The sequence below is a fragment of the Sminthopsis crassicaudata genome, chromosome 2 (assembly GCF_048593235.1).
Source record: "Sminthopsis crassicaudata isolate SCR6 chromosome 2, ASM4859323v1, whole genome shotgun sequence".
Lineage (NCBI taxonomy): Eukaryota > Metazoa > Chordata > Mammalia > Dasyuromorphia > Dasyuridae > Sminthopsis > Sminthopsis crassicaudata.
Genome location: NC_133618.1, coordinates 359,032,452 through 359,057,690, shown reverse-complemented (window position 1 = coordinate 359,057,690; position 25,239 = coordinate 359,032,452). Strand labels below are relative to the sequence as shown.

Below are 25,239 nucleotides of genomic sequence, written 5' to 3'. Positions count from 1 at the left end.
TGAAAGGTATGATCTCTCAGTTTTTGTACCTTGAATTTCAGCAACTTATTTAGGTTCATCTTTTTATAATTTTGTTTCCTTCATCAAATATTATTTATTAATTTTGATGACATATTTTCTTGAAATTCTTTGGGAGTTAATGTGCAGTTCTTTAAGTGCCTAAGAATTGAACCAGTATATAGTCTGAGCAAACAATTATGCTTTCAGAGAATTTAATTTCATTTCAATGAAGAATTATCTACATGATGTCAGAACAAGCCTAAAAATTTTAGATTAAAAAGCAAAATACTTAGTTATCTAGGCATTTTACTTTGATTCCAAACATTTGAATATTTAAAGAATCCAGTATAATTACATCAATTTCTTAATATATTTGCCATATGTCCAATCTTCTATGTGTAATGATGTTAAAATTTGATATTTCAGTTGATGATAAGGTTATATAATTTATTTTGTAATTCTTTTACCAGAACTATTTCATTTTTATATTTTAGTTGATAGTTCAAATCTTGGAAAAATTGTGAAAAGTCATTCTTGATTTTGAGCCTCAATGATTTCAGTGAACTTTTTTTCCAGGCGATATGTCAACTGCCAGTAATGGCTCTGTGGTTGAGAACAGTTATGATACAATTGAAGGAGGTGGCTTCATGGGTAAGGTCTTATTTAAGTTGCCTACTATAAAAAATTGTCTTAAATGAAATCTTAGTAGATTGTGTGAAAATTGGTTGAATATACAAGTATAATGAGCTGAAAGGCTGTGTCCTTTCCTGATCAACACTTCCCTATATGTTTGTCTCCCCTAATGCAAACTCCAAAATGTTTTCTATGACTATATATATATACTTGCCTTGTCAATAAAGGAGATAGGGAAAGGGGAAAGGGGAAAGGAGAGAATTTGGAACTCAGCATTTTTAAAATGAATGTTAAAAATTGTTTTTACATGTGACTCAGGAAAATAAAATATTAAATAAAAAAAAAAAAAGTTCCATGAGTGCAAGATGGCCTTTGCTTTTATACTTGTATCTCCACTGCTTTGCATGTAGTAAATGCTTATTAAGTGGTTTTTTACTCATTCATTTTTTCTCATAGAAATAATGTTATAAATGGTGGTTGGTGGTCTTAGACTAGTTTAAGAAAAGCCTATTTAATCTATAATATGCTTGGAATATAGAAATATACTAAAATGTTAAAAAAAATTAAGTTCTAATGGGAGGAATTTATTTAAAATTTCAATTTAGGACCCATTTAAAAATATTCTAGAGATTCCCAAGAAAGAGTTTGTGTATCTGTGTGTGTATCCATGTGTCCTTCAAGGTCAGAGGGAACTAATTTTTTCCTTGCCTTTATGAAAGTAAGAACAAATACTCTTCTTTTGTTCCTAAGCTAGAGTTGGTAATTCTGTGGCTTGAACTCCAATTGTTCCGGGAACTGAAACTTTGGATATGGATATGGACTGAAACTTATGGATATGTAAACAGAAGGAGCAATAGGAGGAAAGAAGATAAATCCTCCTAAGGATTATTCATAGTTTGGATTGGCTTCTCCTTCCTTTTTGACCGTGAAATCTGGGAATTAAGACACTTGCTTTTCTTTACACTGTTGCTTTGGTTTTTCTCCTCCCAGAATAAATGGATTTATTTTCATGTTTCTGTTCTTAAGTGAACATACTGGGACATTAATATACTCTTGGTAGAACTATGAACTGATCTAACCATTTTGGAAAGCACTCTGGAATTATGCTCAAAAAGAATTAGGAAACTGTCATAACTGTTATAAAACCATTGACCCCAGCAATATTACTATTAAGGTCTGTTTTCCAAGGTGATCAGGGAAAAAGGAAAAGAACTCTGTGAGGGCAAAGAACTGGAATCTGAGGAGATGTCTACTAGTTGGGGAATAAGTTGTGGTATATGAGTGTGATGGAATACTACTGTGCTATAAGAAGTGATGAGCAAATCCCTTTGATTTTAGGGAAAAACATGGAAAGAACTTAGATCAAATGATGAGTGAAATGAGCAAAATCATGATTATATTGTCTGCAGTAATAGCAATATCGTTCAGAGAATAACTGTAAAGTATTAAGTATTATAAATACTTATCAACTTCAAAGAACCTGTGAAGGAAGATGCTATCCACTTCCAGAAAAAGAAATGAGAAATAGAAATGAGCATAATAGGTTTTACAAATGTGAAATGGTGTCCTTTAGCATAGGGAGGAAAAAAAGGTAAAGAGACAATTTGGAACTTCAAATGTAATAAAAATACATAAAAATGTAAAAAATAACAGTGAGCATACTACTCTTTGAAATTTTCCAGATATCTTTATGTTAACAACTGTAGGAAATGTGGAAATTAAAATTCCTATTGTTTCCCTTTAGAGACAAAGTAGATTCAGTTTGTCCTAGACGTTTCATCACAGAGATGGAATCAACTTCTCAGGAAGGTGAGAAGATAGAACAGGAATGGAAAAGTAGCAGTATTGAATTTATCCTTCACTATACTTCAGTACTACTGAAAGTCCTGTCCTGCTTCCTTAAACCTAGAGAGATGAAAAATTAAATGGAGATGAGTAGCAATAGCAGATGGATTAGACAATGGGAGAGAAATTCACTTAGCTTAGTTGTATTATGATTTTGATGAAAATAAGGCTTGTTTGATTTATTTAATAAGAGATTTCTAAAACATTTTTCAACTCACAAATTTTTTTTCTTTTAGCATCATCGCAACTTACCAACCCAAATCCCAAAATGAGTCGAAATGTTGGCTATTCATATCCCTCCTTACCACCTGGTTATCAAAATACATCTCCCCCTAATATGTCAGGAAGGCCATCCACAGCCTTGCAATACACTAGTGGGCTGCAGCCATTTTCTCAGGTAAATGTTTTTTCCTCCTTTCCTCATTTCTTTTGTCATAGTTTAAAGAATTTTAACTTGGGCAAATTTCAGGATAACTTGATATTTTATTTTTTCTTAATTGGCTAGAGTCATGTGATTTATTATATTGTTACATATAATATCATTATATTATATTGAATCATATGTTGTTCATTTTTTTTGTTTTCTCCTGAGCTTAAAAAATATTGACATGGGGAAAAAATCCGTTTTATTTGTTAGAGAAATTAAATAGTCAAACCCTTCAACATTATATTTTATCTATTTTTACCTTAAACTGAAGATTTAATGAAACTGACTTAGTCTGAAGCATATTTTTAGTCTCCCTTAGGTGCTAATCATTTAACCACAAGCATGGGTGGGTTAAGTCTACATTCGGAAGGACTACGAGTTATCAATCTGCTTCAAGAAAGAAATATGCTTCCAGCATCCACCTTGAAGGCTCCTGTCCCAAATTTGCATGAAGACATACAGAAACTTAACTGTAATCCAGAGTAAGACTTTTAACAATATTTCTTATGAAATGTGGTTTACACAGTAAACACTAGAGCTGGTTTCTTAGATGTTATATATAGCATTTTAAGGCTAGCTTTCTTTAAAATGGTTTTTGATTATTAAGAAAGATACATTTTGTTATATGTTTCCTTCAATAATGAAACTAACCTAGTAAAGATGGAAAAGAAGTTGCTACTTTAAATTACTATCAGTTCACCTAAGAGCATGTCAAACCTCTCCATATTGCAGCTAGTGTTGATATTAATAATGATGATATACCATTTAATTCCAGCTATTGGGAAGGTTCTGAGGCTACCATATCACTTGCACTCAAGAATTCTGAGTTGCAGTGAGCTGTGGTGATCAAGTGTTCAAGTGTCCCCAGAAATTGAGGATTACCAACTTTTTAAAAAAGGGACAATTTAGACCAGAAACAGACCATCAAAGTTCCTATGCTGATCAGTATTGGGATTAGGTCTGTGAGTGGACCCCTATATTTTCAATCTGAGATGGAGAGATCCTGTCTTTAAAAATTTTTTTACTTCATCTAATGGAATGTTAAGCCATACATTAGGTACTAACTGGAATTGTGGTAGCTCAAATAAAATATTTAGCACAATGCCTGGCACGTAGTATACTATATAAATTTTAGCTGTTATTATTTAAAATTTTATGCCATGTTTAATTCGTAGAAATCAGGTAACTTAAGTGTTTCAAATCTTTATATATACATATATATATATATATATATATATATATATATTTCATAAACAAATATATATCTAACAAAATTGGAGTATGATTGAAGATATTTATATTTTCATCAGTATGTGTACTCTTTCTTTTCGTTGATGCTAATTGACACCTATCCCATGCTCCTCTGCCTCATTCTCTACATCAGGGGTTCTCAAACTATGGCCCACAGGCTAGATGTGGCCCACTGAGGACGTTTTATGCGGCCCGCCGGGTTATGGGAAATGGGCTGAGGGGCGGAGACAGTGTGTTTTTGTTTTTACTATAGTCCAGCAGTCTGAGGGACAGTGAACTGGCCCCTATTTAAAAAGTTTGAGGACCACTGCTCTAAATGGTTTCATGAGTTGCCATGGCCAACTTTCACTGATGAGCCCTTGACTCTCCTCAGTACCTCACCACAATACCTAAAAAAACACTTTACGTTTGTTATCTCATTTGATCTTCACAAAAAAAAAACCCTGGGAAATCAGTGCTTTTATTATCCCCTTTTTAAAAGAAGTTTGGGGCAGCTAGGTGGCGCAGTGGATAGAGCACCAGCCTTGAATTCAGGAGGACTCAGGTTCAAATCTAGTCTCAGACACTTAACACTTCCTAACTGTGTGACCCCTGGGCAAGTCATTTAACCTCATCCTCAAAAAAAAAAAAAAAAAAAAAAAAAAAGCTGAGATAGGTTAAATTACTTGTGTAGGGTCAATTCACTAATAAGTGTCTCAGGCAAAATTCAAATTCAGGTTTCTTGTCACCAAATCCATTGTTTTATTTGCTGTTTCATCCAAAGACTACCATGATGAATCATCAGAGTAGATCTTTAGTGAAATATCTGTTAAACAATATTAATATATGTTTATGTGGTGCTTTGTAATTGAAATAATTTAAGTGCATTACCTCACCTGATCTTACAATAGCACTCTATGTATATAATATAAATAGTATTATCCCCACTGTACAATTAGGATATTGGGATTTAAAAAGCTTATTGACTGCCTTAAATCTCATAATAAGTGGTACATCTGGTTTAAAATTATTTATAATTAAAATATAATCTATAATTATGCAAGTAAGAGGCAGCTAGTGAATAGAGCACCAGCTCTAAAGTCAGAAGGACTTGAGTTCAAATGTGACCTCAAATACACCCTAGCTATGTGACCTTGTGTAAGACACTTAACCCCAATTGCCTAGTCAAAAAAAAAATTTAGGTAACTAAAGAATGACATATGCTATTAGGATTAAAAGATAAAAGCCTGAAAAATAAATAATAATAAAAGGTCAAGAAGACCTGTGTTCATCTCTTGCCACTCTTTTATCTCTTATGATCACAGGCAAATTAATATCCATATTCTCTTCTGTTATGACCATAAACAAATTAGCTTCTTTATTGTCTCCTGGCACTTCTCCAAGACTAATTATCAGATAAAATGTGAATCAGGATAAATTTCCCACCCCAGCAATTCCTTCCTTCTTCTTCGCATTACTATATACATAGAGATATTTTTAAAATACGTAGAATCAGTGTAGGTGATACAGATTTTTTTTTTAAAGTCAAGAAGCAAGACCATGTCAGTGTAAACTGCCTTCTTCTTAGAAGGGAATTCAACTAAAGAATTGTTTTAGTGAAATTGGAGGGAATCTGCTTGATGTCATTCAATTGCCATTTAAAGAAAAAATAAGAAATGTTTTATGTTAACATTTAATTATATTTTCTTGGAAATATTTAAATCAACTATGTGTCATTTACTTTCACACAGGTTGTTTCGATGTACTTTAACTAATATTCCTCAGACTCAGACCTTATTGAACAAAGCCAAACTTCCTTTAGGACTACTACTACATCCTTTCAAGGATTTATTGGTATGTTAAACTTTTCAATGTGATTGGCTATATACTGAGCAAAATTAATTAATTAAGGATCATTATATTTCTGAAAGTAGCAAAGTTATTCATAGCTGATCATTCTACCACATTGCTAGTTGTACACAGTAAATTTCACTTTGCTTGAGTTCAGATAGGACTTTTTCCTTTTTTTGGAGAGCATTCTGATCATCATTTCCCATAGAAAATAATATTACATCATAACGACATACCAAAATTTGTTTATTCAGACATTTCCCAATTGATGGGCATCAGTTAGATTTCCGATTCCTTGCCCTGGAATTCTTGTCCTTTAAAAAAAAAAATGACTTTGTTTTTATTTTTTTTTTCCCAGCAATTGCCTGTGGTTACCTCCAATACAATTGTGAGATGTCGTTCCTGCAGGACATACATCAACCCTTTTGTTAGCTTTCTTGACCAAAGAAGGTGGAAGTGCAACTTGTGCTATAGAGTCAATGATGGTATGGCTTTTAGAATGATGGTTCTTACATGTTTTGTTTTGTTTCCACATGAACCTTGTACCTTTTTACTTAGTCTCTAAGTAAGAACTACTGAATATAATCTTCTATATTTCTTTCTGTAATTTTCTCACAATTTTGCTGCAGTTTTTTCTATAATTTTGATTCAGTTGAAAAACATTTTTAAATTATGCAATTTATACAAAATTCTTAATATTCATTTGGAAAATTAATTAACTTTTTAGAACAGCAGTAAAATCAGCAGTTAGGGTACTAAAACTGTTTTTAGGGATTTAAAAAAATTATAAACAGCAAATATTCAGACTTATAAAAAGAAAAATTCACATGCAAAACTTTAATATGCTGCATATATTAATAATGTAGAATCCAAAGAAATAATTTAAATTTGCCATACATCCCCCAACAGTTCTAATTGATATTCCATTACTTTTGATTTATTGATTAGAAGGAAAATGCTGAAGGTGTAATGAAAGTATTCTGTTACTCAGTAATAATATAAAGAATTTTTGGTTAGTGTTGACTTGATGTATGATAGGCCTAGAAAAGTAAGAGATTGTATAGTGCTTTAAATGCCAATCAAAGGAGTGGAGCTTCTTTAACAAAGGAATTATATGGTCAGATCTATGCTTTGTCAATATCCATTTGACAACTTTATAGAAGTTGGATTGAAAAGTACAAAAAACCGTTTGGGAGGCAATTCCATTAGTTTTTGTGAGAGATGATGAGAATCTGAATAAAGTTGGTTGCCACTTGAATGAAGAAAAAAGGTTAAATGTTTTGGAAATAGGATCTCTTCAACTTATTGATTAATCCAATAATAATAGGATATACAGGAGAGAGAAGAATCAAGGATGATTGAAGATGAATAATAGGAAAGATAGTGATACCCTTAACAGAAATAGGGAAGATAGGAAAGGAAGAGTTTTAGGAGAACTAAAGTTCTACTTTTGAACATGAGTTCTACTTTTGAACATGCTGAGTTTGGGATACCTATGGTTCATTCAGTTGAAAATGCACAGTAGACAATTAGTGATGTCGGACTGGAACTCAGGAGAGAGAATAGATCTAGATATGTAAATAGAATCATTTGCATATAGAGAATCATTAAATCTATTGGATTTTTTAAATTCTAAATTCTGTCTCCCCCCCCCCCCCCCCCCCCCCCCCCGCTGGGGTTAAGTGACTTGCCCAGGGTCACACAGCTAGGAAGTGTTAAAGTGTCTGAGATCAGATTTGAACTCTGGTCCTCCTGAATTCAGGGCTGGTGCTCTATCCACTGTGCCACCTAGCTGCCCCCTTTAAATTCTAAATTTAAATTAACATTAGATCCAATGAGGTTAGGTGTTGACTTAAAATTTTATCATAACATGCAGTTCCTGAAGAATTTATGTACAATCCTATAACCAGAGTATATGGAGATCCTCTTAGAAGACCTGAAGTTCAAAATGCTACTATTGAGTTTATGGCTCCTTCAGAATATATGGTAAGTTTTCATTTTTCCTAATTTAATTACTATAATTGGTTCTATTCTAATAATTGTGGTATTGAGTTTTGAATAACAATCATTTATAATAATATTTAGTTTATCTAGTCCTTGTCTAATTAATCTAGGTCATCTCACTATGTGGGCTGCAGGGGTGATCTACAATTTCTCTTGTTTTATAATACTTTAGTGACTTGATAGCATTTTAAGTTATTGCCTCATTGAACTATAACTCTGGAGGTTTTAGAATCCCTTTTTATATTTCAAATGTTGATGGAATTGCTGAACTAAAATGGTTAGTGATTGCCTAGTAGATAAAGAAATTACAACCCATGTTATAGGGATTAAGTAAAGTTATGAATGAAATAATAAGCTTATTTTCTCTAGAAATGAGAATATGTTTTAATAAAACCATTCTTTTCCTTTCTTTAGTTACGTCCACCTCAACCTCCTGTGTACCTCTTTGTGTTTGATGTGTCTCATAATGCAGTTGAAACTGGCTATTTGAATTCAGTTTGCCAAAGTTTGCTGGACAATCTAGATTCGTAAGTTTTTAGTTTTGCCAATAGAATTTTATCACAAACCTGAAGCTAGATGTTAAGAGTTGATCCCTCAACTTATTAGTTGGGTTCTAAAAGTTCATTGATGTCACAGGATCAGAGGACTTAGAGCTGGAAGGGACAATAGAGGCCATCTGGTCTAATTCCCTCATTTTACAGATGAGGGAACAGAAGCACAGAAAAATTAAATGACACCTATTTGTCTGAAATGCAGAAATATTTTCCCTGTTGAAAAAGTGTTTCTAGTATTGGTTAGGTTCCTAAGCCAGACCATAAAGATTATTATGCAATAATATAATTGAACTATATGGTAGAACAAGAGAGCAAAATGATCCCGTGTAGAAGAGAGAAGTGGTAACAGAAACAATCACTGGCATTATTTATGAATGAGGAGCATTAGAATTGTGGTGTAAATCTCCTAAGGATTACCTGCTTGGTAATTCCAAAGCAAGAACAACTGGTTCTTTTTAGTACTGCTTTTGTTTATAAAATTCAATGTATATTGCAACTATGTCATAGACATTTTTGACATATAAAGATAATTACATTTAGTCCAGTCCATTATGTTATTCCTTAGGAGTTTATAAACACATTCCTTAGGAATTTATACCTGTACACACATGCACATAAACATTCTTTAATGTAGTGTTAATTTGGTATTTTTCTGTCTAATTAGTACAGGAAATTTATAAAATGGTTTTTGGTTTCTATGAATGGATCTTAGTTAATTAAGCTTTTCAAGAAAATCTTTTAAAAACAAAAATTTCTAATTTTGAAGGATAACATTCTGTGAATTTTTTTTAACATATTATAATATGCAACTAAAAAAGGACGTATTTGAAATTTTCGAAATACTGTCATTAGTTGAATGTATATTATTTGGAATGGGTCACCTAAAGTGCGGTGGGTGGACTTCTGAGCCTGGAGTCAGGAAGATTCAGGAAAACTTCTTGAGTTCAAATCCAGCCTCAGACACTTACTAGTTGTTACTCTGGCCAAGTCCTTAGTCCTATTTGCCTCAGTTTCCTCATCTGTAAAAAAGGTAGAGAAAGAACTGGCAAACTACTCAAATATCTTGGTCAAAAAAACACCAAATGAGGTCTCAAAGAAATGAGTCAGATATGACTGAAATAACTAAACAACAACAAATGATTTGGAACAATTTTTAGTGTACAGGACTATTTTTTATGTAGTTATAATATGCTTGCTATTTTGAAAAAGGTATGTTTTCAAGTTTTTAAGAATTTGGCCAACAAGTTGAATATAGGACTTGAAATATATTCCTAGTTACATTATTGCCTTCCATTATGATTATACTTTATCTCCATCATTGCATCTGTTACATATTTATAATAATACTCCACATTTATATATTTTATTGGGGGAGTGAAGATCGTTTTGGAGTTGAGCTGTAATTACTATAAGTAGCTTCCAGTATGGAAACTCCTACCAATACAGATCAGTTCATCTGAAATTTATAGTGTTAAAGTGTATTTATAGTATTAAGTAGTATTAAGTGAATTTAGAGATTAATTGATTTGCCCATAATCATAAAACTATTTTATAGCTTCTAAAATTTTTTTTTTATTTTAAGTCTTTGTAATTTACAAATCATTCCTCCTAAAACTTTATGAGGTAAAGAGTATAACTATTTTTACCCGCATTTAAAGTTTGTGATTTGCTAAGGGTTGTGGACGAGTAAGTGTCAAAGTGTCAGAGGTCAGGACTGAAATAAGCATGTTCTGATTCCAGACCTAAAATACAAAATTGCCTGCCAAGAATTTTTGAAATTCATAGCAGGTATTACTCTCCTGTCATTGAACTATGTGAGTGCAAAATTAACCTTATGAACTTCTTTTTAGGCTTCCTGGTAACACTCGAACAAAAATTGGCTTTATAACATTTGACAGTACAATCCACTTCTACAGTCTTCAAGAAGGTCTCTCTCAGCCTCAGATGCTAATAGTATCAGATATTGAAGGTATATTTATGAATTTAAAGGTTAAAATGGATATTAAACTGACTTTTAAAAAATATTAATCAGTTACACAGGTTATTATGTTGAGAATCAAATGTTAAACTTTGTATGTAAATCGTATAATTATTATGCTGGAAGGCTCCTTGATGATCCCTTTGTCAGCTTCCTCTGTTTGACAAATTGTTCATGAGAGTCAGCAGGTGATCCATGCTTCCTGTCCTAGGAAAGACATTCTGAACTAGTCAGTAAAGCATTCATGAAATAACACCTTGGCATCACAACTTTTATTTGCTCATTCTTGACTTGATTTTACTTGTTTTATTAAGAGATTGAGCTGCTGACAAGTGAAAAATTTGTGTAATTAGAGAGCATAGTGACTTTGGTAGACCTGAGAGTAGAATCCAGCTCTCATAATACCACTCTTCCCTTTTTCTATTATATCATACCTAACCCTTTCTGATGAATTAGTAATTAACAGTCAAGTCTCAATCCATTAGTATCATAATTAAAATATATTTATAGTGAGTCTCTATTGAAAGGTGAAAATTGAGCAATGTAAATTATAAGCACTTTCATAATTGATATTCACTTTTTCTGTTATTAATTTTTGTTGTCATCTTTTCAAGATAAATAATGTGATCTCATTAGTAAAAATAAAATTTATAAAGATTTCAATTTCCATATCTATAAAATGAGAGAGTTTGCGTAAAAGTTCTCTAAGGTCCCTTCAAGCTCTAAGAATATATAGACAGTATTTCAGCTCTCAACAAAATAAAAAAATGTAGAGGATTTATGTTTCTATTTCTAAAAGGTAGAGCTAGAGATTATGGCATTTAAGACAAAAGGCAACTTAAAAGTAGTGTGAAAGATATTTTTTATGTGAAATGCCTATTAAAGATACCACTTTAACAAATGTTTAATACTTTTAAGTTTAAGTATTCAAAGCTAAAGTGCTACATTAAAAACAAACAAACAAACAACTTTTCATTCCAAAGCTTTATTTTTTAGTTTAGTCTAACGTAATACATGTGGTGTGATTTACTTTTTTGCTCTTGGACCGTACCCTGTGGTTTGCTATGTTGAGCAATACAGTTTTTAGAAACTGTGAAGAATTTTGAGAGGTGAGATTACTTTTTGAATTATACAGCTGTTGGGGAAATGCACAACTTCAGTGCAGTGACATGTTTCTGGTTATTTCACCATTTGCATTTTGTATGTGCCAAGAAAATGCCTTATAGGAGCAGGCAAAGCTGAGGCATCATTCCATTCTAAATTACTTCTTTAGTATGTAAATCCGTAGTGAGTTCTTGGCAAATAGAAAGAAAATCACAATCCAACTCTTTTTTCTATTTCAAAAGTAATTCAATTTCAGGGCTTTATTATTATTAGAAGGTTAAAAAGCTAGGAACTTGTTAACAGCTTAATCCTCATGTAAACTCAGTGTTGTCATATTTTTCACAAGTGCAGAAATGTTGCCTCCTTGGGAGTTTTTAGGGCAAGCTATCATTTTTATGTAGCTTACAAATTAATTAAATAAACTTTTGTATTTTCAGATGTCTTCATACCAATGCCAGAAAACTTACTTGTAAATTTAAATGAAAATAAAGAGGTAAGAATAATTTTAATGTCAGTATGCATTTTATGATAACATTTTAAGGCATTTGGAGATTTAAAATGAAGGATGATAAAATCTTGTCTTTAACATTTCTAACATTTTAACATGAAGCTTTTATATTAAAGTGTTTAGTATTTAAAATTTATCATATATTGCACTTATATTTAGGTTGATAGATTAGAACTATTGGATAACAAAGTAGTTCCTTTTAGAATGGTATATAAAAATGTTTCTTAATAAGTGAATAGAATATGCCAGCCTGCTTCATCAGCCATGCTTCTTTCATTGCACATTGGTTTTCTGATTTGTAGAATGACTTAAGAGTCAGTTCAGGAGAAACTATTATTGGCTGACTTGGAAATTAATCTGACATAATTCTTTAAAGTTTTGTTTGTTTAATTTTAGTTTTCTTGTAGTCTGTACATGCATATATACATATGCTGGGGATAACATTTTATCTAGCAAATCTGTGCTCTCCGTTATTGACAAAAATGAGTTTGTAATGAGATGTGAACAGTGTATGTATCATACTAGCATACCAGAGAGAGGAATGAGAACAAAATTGAAGTCAGGAAGACCTGAGTTTAACTCTAGTCTCAGACACTTTCTAGATGTGTTGCCCTTGGCAAGAAAGTTAACCTGTTTCTCTCCATTTCCTCATCTGTAAAATGAGTATACTGCTAATATCTATTTCACAGTGATGTTTTGAAGACTGAATAAAATAACAAATTTTATTGTAAAACTTTAAAACATGCTATTATTATCATCATAATTTTGCTCCATCACTTATGCAACTTGAACTTGAACTTTTAAAAATTGAAATTGCTAGCTTTCAAATTTACTATGTAAGGACTAGTTAAATTGCACAGTGAACTGGCCGACCTGAATTCAAATCTGACTTCAGATCCTTGATGTTTACAAGCTGTGTGATTTTGGGCAAGTCACTTAATCCTAATTGCCTCACCAAAGAATAAAAAAGGAAAACAAATTAATATCCTTAATCTTCCAATAGGGACTAAGAGGATGTTCTTGCCCTTGATGGTAATAAGGAAAAAAAGTGGGAAGAGTTCAAAGGGTAAGATGAGTTCCATTTTGGACATATATTTAAGATGTCTTCTGGATATACAATCTGAGATGTGTGAAAAGTAGCTGGTGATTTAAGATCAAAGTCAGCAGAGAGGTTGGGACAGGAAAGGTAGATTTGGAAATCATCAGAACAAAGATAGTAATTAAATCCTTTGGATTTATCTATTATGTATCTGTTGAACTAGACATTTTTCTTGACAAAAAGAACTTTAATGGAACTTTTGCATTTGCAAAAACTTAGACATTAATTGTAATCTGTATTGCTTTTCAGTTTTATAATCTTAACTGACTTAAGATGGCTCACTTGTCTTAAGACAAGCTCATCATTTGATATTTCTCTTATAAATTCTGATATCTTCAGGGAATGTCTTGCCTATTTTATTAACTAGTGAATTTTTTTTTTTTTTTAATGTGAAATTTCATTGTGTTCATCATTTCCCTCAGCTTATTCAAGACTTATTGAAAACTTTGCCACAAATGTTTACCAAATCTTTGGAAACACAGAGTGCTTTGGGACCTGCGCTTCAGAGTGCCTATAAGTTGATGTCTCCTACTGGTGGCCGAATCTCTGTTTTCCAAACACAGCTTCCATCAATTGGAGTAGGAGCATTAAAATCCCGAGATGAGCCTAACCAAAGATCATCTGCTAAGGTTAGGAAATTACCAGTTCTTGGTTTTCAAAAAGTGTCATATTTGTGCTCATGCATGAGACCTTTCCATGTGGGGCTTATTTTTACCCCCTATTCATTTGTTGGAGGGATTGTACATTGTTTCTTTGGATTTGGGTATGCTCATTGTATTCCCTTTACAAATCTTAGGACTTATTCAACCCTATCTTTACCTAATCTTCCCTTCCTACTTCATTAAGCTTCCAGTAAGTTATAGAGCAGAGATCCTGCCCCAAAAGTGAGGCACACTGAGGATGATTCAGGTGCTTGCAGAGGAAGAGGTAAGATATGGTGAATAAACAGAGACAAGCCAAACCTTAGATTCTAGATATGTTTACTACTGTGTATTTAATTTTAATGCATTATGAAAAGGTTGTTTTGCTTATATGCTGAATCATTTGCAGAGAGCATAACAAAAGAAAATTAAACTGTGTTTTAATTTTCAAATTATTTTAAATTTTATTTTCATTTCCAAATTCTCTCTTCTTTCTGCCTTTTATGCTACTCTATCTATTGTAAAGTCAACAATAAAACCCATTATAAATATTCTCTTTCCTCCTGGGGAAAGTAAATAAATAAATAAAAGTAGAAGAAAATGTGCTTCATCCTGTATTCTAAATCCATCAGTTCTCTTTCTGGAGGTGGATAGCATGTTTCATGAGGGATTCTTTGGAATTGTTGTGGGTCATTGTGTGGATCAGTTACTAAGTTTTTCAAAGTTGCTATTAATTGTGTACATTTTTATGTTGGTTCACTTCCCTCTGTATCATTTCATATAAGTCTACGGGGTTTGGTTTTTTTTATTTTATTTTTTCCCTGAAATCATTCTTTTCATAATAATACATAGCACACAGTTCTCCATTGCATTTATATATCATTTATTACTTATTGAGCCATTCTCCAATTAATGGGTATCCCTTCAGTTTTCACTTCTTTGTTACTATAAAAAGAATTGCTATAAATATTTTTGTACATCTAGTTCCTTTTTTCCCCCTTGTTCTCTTTGATATATAGATCTAATAGTGATATCTCTTGAATTGAAAGGAAGCTTTTTGGGCATAATTAATTCTAAAGTGCTTTTCAAATGGTTGGATTAGTTCACATTTCACCAACAGTGTATTAGTGTACCTGTTTTCCCACAGTTCCTCCAGCATTTTTCATTTTCTTTTCTTTTTCTTTTCAATTTTTTGTTGTCATTATCATCTAGTTTGAGTGTGAAGTAGGTACTCCAGATTGTCTTAATTTGTATTTCTCTTGATTATTAGTGATTTTTTTTTTTTTAATATGGCTGTTGACAGCTTAGATCCCCTGAAAACTGCCCATTCATATCTTTTGATCACTTGGTCGTTAGGGAATGACCCTTATGGTAAATTTGATGCAATCCCTGGTATATTTTGGAAATGAGAACTTTATCAGAGAAACTTAGTGCAAAGGTTTTCCCCCAATCTCCTGCTGTCTAAATTTAGCCACATTGGTCTTGGTCATGCAAAACCTTTTTAATTTTATGTAATCAAAAAACCATTTTATCTCCTGGAAATCCTTCTAACTATTGTTTGGTCATAAACTCTTCCCCTGTCCATAGATCTCCATTATTAGAATAAGATGTCACCCTTTTTATTTAAATCATATGGATTTTTTGCCAGTCTTGGGTACAAGCTTTTCATATTGTGAGATATTGGTTATACCTATTTTCTGCCACACTACTTTCTAGTTTCTAGTCTTTTTTGTGTGTGTGTGTGTGTTTATGTCAAATAATGAGTTATTCCCCAATAGTTGGAATCTTTGGACTTATCACATATTACATTTCTGTGCTTATTTGCTTATTTACTTATACTCCATTGTATTTCCAAGTTGTTCCATTGTTCAGCCTCTTTTTCTTCTCCACTGTCAAATTATTTTGACAATTATAGCTTTGTAATATAGTTAGAAATCTTGCATTGCTAATCAGGCTTGTGTTTGAATTTTTTCCTTATACAGTTACTAGCATGCTATAGCCTCAATTGCTTTGAGCTTCAGTTTTTTTCCATTGTAATATGAGGATAATAATGCAAAACATTTTGCAAAACTTAAAAATGATATGTATAGGACTATTTTTATTACCAATGCAGTTAATTTTTCTGAAAGCAAATTTGGTTTGTAGAGTAACCTTATTAAAATAATTTTGGGGGAGATTATGTGGAACCATAATTGTTATTACTTAGAATGATATAATAATTATTGTATAATATATTATTAACAGGAAATACATCTTACACCATCTACTGACTTCTATAAGAAGTTAGCCTTGGATTGTTCCGGTCAACAAGTAGCAGTTGATTTGTTTCTTCTCAGTGGGCAGTATTCTGACTTGGCTTCATTAGGTAAGGTTTTTTAAATTATTTAAGTGATTGTAGATTTTAATAATAGAGATTATGTGTTTTTATTGTTCCACATGAAATGACTAACAGGGTGTTTTCAGAGAGGCCTGGAGAGACTTACATGAATTGATATTACGTGAAATGAGCAGAACCAGGGGATCATTATACACAGCAACAACAAATTATGTGATAATCAATTCTGTTGGTCTCTTCAACAATGAAATGGTTCAAACCAATTCCAATTGCTCAGTAATGAAGAGAGTCAACTACACCCAAAGAGGAAACTATGAGAAATGAGTGTGGACCACAACATAGCTTTTCTGCTCTTTCTGTTATTGTTTGCTTGCATTTTTGTTTTATTTCTCATGTTTTTTTCTTTCTTTCTAGATCCATTTTCTTTTTGTGAAGCAAGATAACTGTATAATTATATCTACATATATTGGATTTAACATATATTTTAACATATTTAACATGTATTGGATTACCTGCCATCTAGGGGAGGAGGTGGGGGGAAGGAGGGGAAAAGTTGGAACAGAAGGTTTTGTAAGAGTCAATGTTGAAAAATTACCCGTATATATGTTTTGTAAATAAAAAGCTATAATAATAATAATTTTTAAAAATAGAGATTATGTGTAATCTCTATGAAGTATAATGGAAAGAAACATTTATTTTTCTTGTTTTCTTATTTTCCTTGTGTGATAATGTAAGACAAAGAAATAACTAGTTTACAATTTAAAGGCATGGAAGAAAATTCTTATTAAGTGATATCATGAAAAACTAGAGTAGCCATGGATTAAAACATTTTGTGATTCAAATAATTTGCATTATTAGTAACCTTACATTCTAAAAATTTATAAAGATTGTGCATTATGTATTTCAGGCTGTATTTCAAGATACTCAGCAGGTAGTGTCTATTACTACCCATCTTATCATCATCAGCACAACCCAGTCCAAGTAGAGAAGTTACAAAAGGAATTGAAACGATACCTAACCAGGAAGATTGGTTTTGAGGCTGTTATGAGGATAAGATGTACCAAAGGTCAGGAAATATTTCACTTGGAAAAGATTGTGTGTGTGTGTGTGTGTGTGTGTGTTATTTATAATATATGCTGGTCATATTTAATCTTCCTTTAGTTGTTGATTTTAATGGCAGATTCTTATTGTAGCTCTTAGTTTATATCCTTCTTTGCTTTTGATAATGTATCAGATTATCTTTCAGAAACAGCCTAATCATTTAAAAAATTTTTTTAATCCAAATTTTGTTATGGACTAAAATTTAAATAGTCATATAACAGTGTGGAAATGATTCTAATGATAATTGTACTAAAATAAATTTTTTTTTCCCCCTAGGTCTTTCTATTCATACCTTCCATGGAAATTTCTTTGTACGATCAACAGATTTGCTGTCCTTGCCCAATGTTAATCCAGATGCTGGATATGCAGTACAGATGTCAGTGGAAGAAAATCTTACTGACATTCAAGTAGTTTCTTTTCAGTCAGCACTTCTATATACTTCTAGCAAAGGTGAGCAACTTGAAAGAGCTATGGAACTCTGAAAATTATACCCAATACTTTGTTTGCTGAATTTTATTTAAACTTTGCTTTTGCCAGAATTAACATTTTTAGATTTATTTCTGTAACACTTGAGACATATAGCTTAAAATGGGAAGGGTAAAAATCAGGCAAAAACTTCCTTTGAAAAATTTTAATTTCTTATTTCTGAATTAATCTTACTTTCAAATAGTCCTAGGATAGACATTAATTAGACACTATAAAAGCCTGAAGAAAATTGTAAGAATTCACACACACACCTTTTTTATGGAAGAAGTAGAATCTGAACAAAACCTGAGAAAAATCAGTTTTAGACAGGAACTCGCCAGTTAATGATATTGAGTTAACTAAATAGAGATGTTGGAAAATAAGCTAATATCAGACTCTGTAATTCCTTTAATGACCTGTCCAGGGAATTTGTATTTTATTACAATTATTAGGGAAGCATTCAAATTATGGAGCCATATTGGCAACATACAATAAGGAAGAATCTGGAAATTTTGACAATTCAAACATAAAATGATGAAGCCATGAAAAAAATTTAGTAATAGTAGGAAAATAAAGGAAAAGATAGATTCTAGATTAAGTACAATGGAAAAATTGCAAGATTTGATAACTGACAATGTGTGAATGAGAGAGGAACCCCCCAAAATTTTATTTGAACCTTTAGCTTTTGAAACTGCATGACATGATGATAAATACAAAAATCCATAAAAATCAGTAACATTTTTATGGTGATAACAGAATTCAGGAATAAGTAAAATAAGGGTAAATCCTATTTACTATAACCATAAGATACTTGGGAGGCAGTCTAGCAGGGCATACTCAAGACACAATTAAAAAACTCTTTGAAGTAGGAATTCTTAACCAGAAGTCCATGGATAGAAATCAGGGGAAAGGGAATTTAGATGGGGAAAATTACATTTTTATCTTCACTAAGCTTCAGTTTGCTTTGTGATCCTATGTATTTTATGTATTTCATCAGAGTGCCAAAGGGGTCCATGACAGAAAAGAATTCCCTCCTTTTTAGGAAATAAAGAATGACTTAGCTATAGGAACATTTCCTTCTCATGAAGGAATATGTTATTTAATATTATTTAATTTAATATGTTATTTAAACTAATTTATAGGTCTATTATTATATATCAATAAACTGTGAAAGTGATACATTATAGGGCTAGTTAAAGTTAATTACAAAATCCATTTGGAAGAAATTAAGCCATAGCATATGTATGAAAACAATAGCATTGAGTATATATCTTAAAGAATACAGTGGTACCATTTGGTCAAAGAGCTTATTTTGAGAAAAAGCTGATGAGTTCAATTTTTAAATATGTTGATTTTGAGGTTACAATGCAATATATTCAAGTGAAATTGCCTAGCAGGTAATATGAAATACAGGAATCAACATTGAGGAGGAGATCAAGGATCATAGGAAAGTGGATCTAGAGCTGGGAGGGTCATTAAAGGTTGTACAGTTCACCCTTTTCCTTAAAACTTGGGGCCAGGAAGGTTTAGTGGTTTCCCCAATATCACAGATAGCCTTAGATGAAATTGGAACCCTTTTGGCATTAACTATTATAGGTAATAGTTTTTACTAGTAACTGTATAATAAAGAGTAGGAGACAAAAAGACTGCGCCTTATGAGATGGTCACATTTAAGGAATGAATAGAAAAAAATCTAATATGTCAGTGAGATAAGAAAACCACTGCTATGAGGAAGTCAAGTTTGCAGTGTGAGCAAGAAAGGAAGAAATCCACAGTGTGTACATGCTGAAAAGTCTAGGATGATAAAGATTAAGAAAAGTTGAGTTTGGAGACAATTTTAATAATCTGGATAGGAATCAAATAGAATCAAAACAAGCAAAATTAGATGGTGAAAAAAGTATTTCTTTGTGTTATTAAGTAGTAGAAAAATTAGAGGAATGCTTAAATAGTTCTTCAAAAGTTTGACAATAAAAATTAAAATGAGAAAAGAACACGATTAACAAAAGCAGAATTAAAGGTTATTTTTTTTTTTAGATAGAAAAATTCTGAGCACAAAGGAAGAATAAAAATTATGAAAGAAAACAAAAGGGCTATATTTGAGCAAAAGGAAGATTATTATAATTATTTTTTTTTTTTTTAATTTTTTTGAGGCTGGGGTTAAGTGACTTGCCCAGGGTCACACAGCTAGGAAATGTTAAGTGTCTGAGATCAGATTTGAACTCGGGTCCTCCTGAATTCAGGGCTGGTGCTCTATTCACTGTGCCACCTAGCTGCCCCCAAGGAAGATTATTTCTTTGTAGAATATGAGGAGGTTGAGGTGGGGCATAAATAGATTCAGGAACTTTTTGAATGAAATAAGAGAAATTTCTTTCAGTAAAATGAGAAGAGTTTATCCATGTTCGAGAAAGGAAAAGGAGGAGAAATCTAATGAAAAAGTTTGCATTTAAGGATTATGTTAGGAAATAATTAAATAAAAGGATTGAAAGGCTGCAGTGAAGTCCTTTTGAAATGAAATTCAGTTTCATTGAGCCTACTTGGCATAGCTTTTTAATTGCCCTCAATATGAAAATATCATTCCTTGTTAATGGGTTGTTTTTTAAACACGTTTTCCCATTTTCATTTTGTGTTTTTCTTTTTAATATCATCCTTTGCTCTTACTTTTTCAGCATGCAAAAATGTAATTTGAAGCTGTATTAAAATTGTTTTTGTCGCATTATTGGTTGTTTGGATTTTTTGCTACCCTACTACTAGAAAATGAATATCAAATAATAAGATTTTTGTGTCTTAATATTTATGTCAGTACATCTCTGAGCTGTCTTCTGACCATATTTGCCTGGTTCTATATAACTATAAAGAAAAAGGTCGACATGAGCAGAATTAGGTATGTAATTGGCAGGAACTGACTATAAGTAAGAAGGTAGGCCTTAGGAACTCCTTTATCAGTCACCCTGTTATTGAACGAAGACTTTCAAAATTTCTAGGGGCTTCAAGATATGTGTGCTATAATGGATCTGAAGGCAAAAGACCTGAATTTAAATTAAATTTCTGCCTAGATGACCTTAGGGAAGTCATTTAAACCTCCCTAGACCTTGGTTTTTTTATCTAGAAAATAAAGGGGTTGGATTGATTAATATCTCTTCTAGCTTAAATATCTTAAACTTCTGTGTCACAAGTTCTCAAACTTTTTCTCTCATGACCCTTTTGCATTCTTAAAAACTATTGAGGTCTCCAAAGCACTTTTGTTTATATATGGATTATCAATATTTTATCAAGTTAGAAATTAAAACTGGTAAATGCATTTTAAAATGACAAGCCCATTATAGACTAACATAAATAACATTTTTATTTAAAAAAATTTTTTTTAAATAGTAAGAAGAGTAACATAATTTTGCATTTTTGCAAATATCTTTAATATTTGGCTTAATAGAAGGCAACTATCATAGCATCTCAGCTACTCCTACATTCAATTTATTGTGATATTGTTTTGGTTGAAATACTGGAAGAAAATCTGGTCTCACAAAAATATTGGAAAAGGGCGTATTTTTAATAATATTTTCAGATAATTTTGAATATTCTTGGGTCCTGCAGCAGAACTCAAGAAATGATAGTTTCTTAAAATTTAGCTGCATTATGGAATCTAAAACTGCCATTGACCTGTTTTTCTGTTATATTAGAGACCACTGTTGTATCTTACATTTTCAATGGATTTTTTACAAATAGATGATTTTATAACATGATGTATATTTGGTCATGTGTAGCTCATGGTGGGTGAGATACAGGTTTTCCAAAATTTTAATTGTCACTTAAAAAGCTCAAATTTTGTTTTTGGCAACAAATACTGGTGAAAGTTTTCCCTAAAGTGGCAGGCTTATTATTTCTTTCATTTCTAAGAAAACACCTGCCAAATTAGCCTCTGAATAATAGTTTTCTTTCAAGAAAATATGGTATTCCATGATATATAAGTGGCTTGTTCTGCTTGCACCTCAGTCTCATGAGTGCTTTTCCTCAAAAAAAAAAAAAAAAAAAAAAAAAAAATATATATATATATATATATATATATATATATATATATATATCCATCATACCTTAGTAGGTAGCAGAGGAACTTTATGCATATTTTACATTTTGTCACACAAAACGTTAAGAAGCCAAGATCTAATAATTTTCATTGCTTCATCAAAGATATTCTTAAGTGAAATTAGTTTTTTGTTTTGTTTTGTTTTTTGTTTTAGTGAGTCAGTTGGGATTAAGTGACTTGCCCAGGATCACATAACTAATAAGTATTAAATGTCTGAAGTCAAATTTGAATTCAGATTCTACTGACTCCAGGGTTGATGCTCTCTACCCATTATACTATGTAGCTGCCCCTGGCAATTTTTTTTTTTTTTTTTTTTAAACAGTGATTTGTGGTGAATAATTCATTGAGTACAGTTTAATGTCACTGTTTTGAATAATGCAAAAGTGACAGCATTGGTAACCACTATTGCTTTTCTACTATTTTTCTACTAAATATTCACGGTATTTTCTAATTAATTATTAGTATAGATATTAACACTATTTCAGGATAAACCATGAGATTCAAAAAAATTTTTCAATACTGAAAATTTTAGTATAATCTATATTTGTTTCCAGGCATTTACATAAAAAGGATCTTCAATGATTAGCTGGTGCTGATGCTAGATGTATGCAAACTAGAAAGTTCAGCCATGTCTGTGTCCATTTGTAAGGCAAAAATACAATTCTGCAGTTTAAATAAATATTAACTTTATGCAGTGAGATTTTTAAAAAACTTTACATATAAAATATTTTATTTTAAAATTAAATACAAGATAGGAAATGCCATGTTCACAGCAGAACATCAGAGAGAATTCAAAACATAAAGCAGTAAATTTCCATTTCAAGGTATTTCAATATAATACAATATAATGTAACAATGTAATGTAATATAATACAATATTATATATTATGTTCAAAGCTGCCCATCTTTTCTTTGTTTTTGTTTGGTCTCTGTTGTACTCTTTTTACTTTATTCTTTTGTTTGCACTTTTTCTTTCCCAAGAAGGCTACAATTCCCTCATTAGTCCTTCCATATTTTTCTAACTCCATCTACTTTTATATCATAGCAATATTTCAACCTTATACTGTCTAGTTATTTTAAATAATCTAAAACAATATTGATATGGCTGACATACACAGTAATTTCCCTGTTTTTCTCTTTTGGTTAATTTAACTTTAACTTTGAGATTATGATTACATATCACTGCTTTTTTATATAATAAATTCTACTATTAATCTTTATATTTTTGTGTATTTATTTCCTATCTCTCCTAACTTTTCTTCTTTACTCTTCATTTTTTCTAATACTTTACTCTCCTGTTATTTAATCTACCCCCCCCTCCCACAAGTATCTCTCCTCTCTGCGCATCTTTTCCCCTTATCCTCTTGTTTCTGTCTGAATTTTGAAAACTTCTTTCGTTTTTATTATATTGTTCCCTCTCTATATCACATTCCTGTTAATGTATACAATTTGTCCCATTCCCATTAAGCTACATACTATTTTGTACCCTATCTCTTAACCTATTCCCTCATCCTCTTATTTCTTTATAAATTCAGAAGACTTTTTATTTCTTTTTAAATGTATTTATTTTTTAACCTTTAACCTCACCTAATATTAGTAAGGTTCCCTCTAAAAATGCTTCCCTCGTTCTCTCCTCTTTCCCCATTCCATTATTCTGTTCTGAACTTAGAAGGCTTTTATATTCTTCCAGATATATGTATAAAAGTCTTCTAAGTTCAAATGAGAGTAGTGTTCCAGAGCTACCAGTCTAATTTACCATCTAATTTCTGCATCATTTATATGAGATAATTGTTATTTTTTACTTTTTCATACAGTTTTGATTTTTAGAATCACATCATAATCCACTCTAATATACCGTAGTCATTTGAACTACCCAGTTATTAATGACAATCTTAGACATGTGGTTTATATTTCTTCATATAAAAAATAAAGTTTGTCTTTATTGAGTTCCTTTTAATTAAATCTTTGATGTTAAACTTATCTTTCTCTTGAATCTTGTATGTTAAATTTTTATTTAGTTAAAGTTTTTTTTGTAGCAAAATCTTAAAAGTTTAGCAGTTTATTATTTCTTTCTTTCTTTTTTTTTTTTTTTTTCCATTCAGGATTATGATTACATTGCTGGATGTGATATTTTCAGTTGCAACTCCATTTCTTTTGCTCTCTCTTCAACATGTAGCATGCCAAAAGTTGCAGTCTTTTAATGTTGCTACTGCTAAGTTTTATAGGATTCAAATATTCCACATACCTAACTTTAAAATTATGTAAAATTACATTACAGATATTACCATAAAGTTAACTTTATTCATTAATTTGCTGAATATCACAAGCAAGGAATGAAAAAGAGAGACATAAATTTTTAGAGTTCACCATGGTTCTTGAAAATGTCCCAAATGATATCAAAATACAAGTCTTTTGGTGAATTTCTCTAAGTAAAATTGTTTGTGATGTTGTAATTACATTGAGCCTTGAAACTACTAAGAACACTATAAAATTTGCGGATATCAGCTTAACCATCTTTAGTGGATGAACAGCACAAGCTATAATTAAGGAAAAAGTTAAGTCCTTAATTTTCTTCTTATCAAAAGTAAGTATACTGAATTTCAGGATTCGGTATACTTTTCAGGGTTTTCATATACTTTAGGATGAGCTCTCATTCTGATCACAAGAATTATTTTCATTCCCATACCTTATTTCTAAGTTGCCCATATCTTTTATTTGTATTTCTTTCCCAAAGGTGAAAGGAGGATTCGTGTACATACTATGTGTTTACCAGTAGTTTCAACACTGAATGAAGTCTACCTTGGCGCTGATGTTCAAGCAATTACAGGATTGTTGGCCAATATGGGTAAGATAATCTATTATAATTTCTGGTGCTATCATTAGACAAACCCTCCTAGTGATTATTTTTTATGACCAGATCATATTACATCCCATAAATTACTCAAGAAGTTTTGAAACACTTTTAACAGCTTCCTCCATAGATAAATTTATTGATATGAAACTTTTTTTTTTTTTAATAAAGATCCATAATTTATTTACAGTAAAAGAGCAGGGTAGTGATCCAGATATTGATCCTGTTTTTCTCTGCTTCCATAATGTAAACTTTTTTTATCCTTCTTTTCTGCTCTGGGAAGACTGCATAATTTGCTTTCTCTAATTGGAATTCTATCAATATTATATTAAGTGTCTTTATTGCTTTTAAAAATGTTTTTCTTGGGGCAACTAGGTGGCGAAATGGATAGAGCACCAGCCCTGAATTCAGGAGGACCAGAATTCAAATCTGGTCTCAGACACTTAACACTTCCTAGCTGTGTGACCCTGGCTGGGCAAGTCACTTAACCCCAGCCTCAAAGGGAAGGGGGAATGTTTTTCTTGTGTGCAACCTG

At 31.6% G+C, this 25,239-nt stretch overlaps 1 protein-coding gene across 1 annotated transcript in view; it reads left to right on the top strand.

Moving 5' to 3' along the window:
* SEC24A (SEC24 homolog A, COPII coat complex component) overlaps nt 1-25,239 on the top strand; it is a 52,199-nt gene that overhangs the window by 16,840 nt on the left and 10,120 nt on the right. The window contains exons 4-17 of the mRNA XM_074290900.1: nt 577-651; nt 2,715-2,875; nt 3,215-3,387; nt 5,887-5,989; nt 6,345-6,471; nt 7,863-7,972; nt 8,405-8,517; nt 10,395-10,513; nt 12,064-12,119; nt 13,656-13,862; nt 16,119-16,239; nt 17,117-17,275; nt 17,587-17,760; nt 24,588-24,698. Of these exons, the coding sequence (XP_074147001.1) occupies nt 577-651; nt 2,715-2,875; nt 3,215-3,387; nt 5,887-5,989; nt 6,345-6,471; nt 7,863-7,972; nt 8,405-8,517; nt 10,395-10,513; nt 12,064-12,119; nt 13,656-13,862; nt 16,119-16,239; nt 17,117-17,275; nt 17,587-17,760; nt 24,588-24,698 (1,809 nt within the window). The remainder of the gene's footprint in view (nt 1-576; nt 652-2,714; nt 2,876-3,214; nt 3,388-5,886; nt 5,990-6,344; nt 6,472-7,862; nt 7,973-8,404; nt 8,518-10,394; nt 10,514-12,063; nt 12,120-13,655; nt 13,863-16,118; nt 16,240-17,116; nt 17,276-17,586; nt 17,761-24,587; nt 24,699-25,239) is intronic.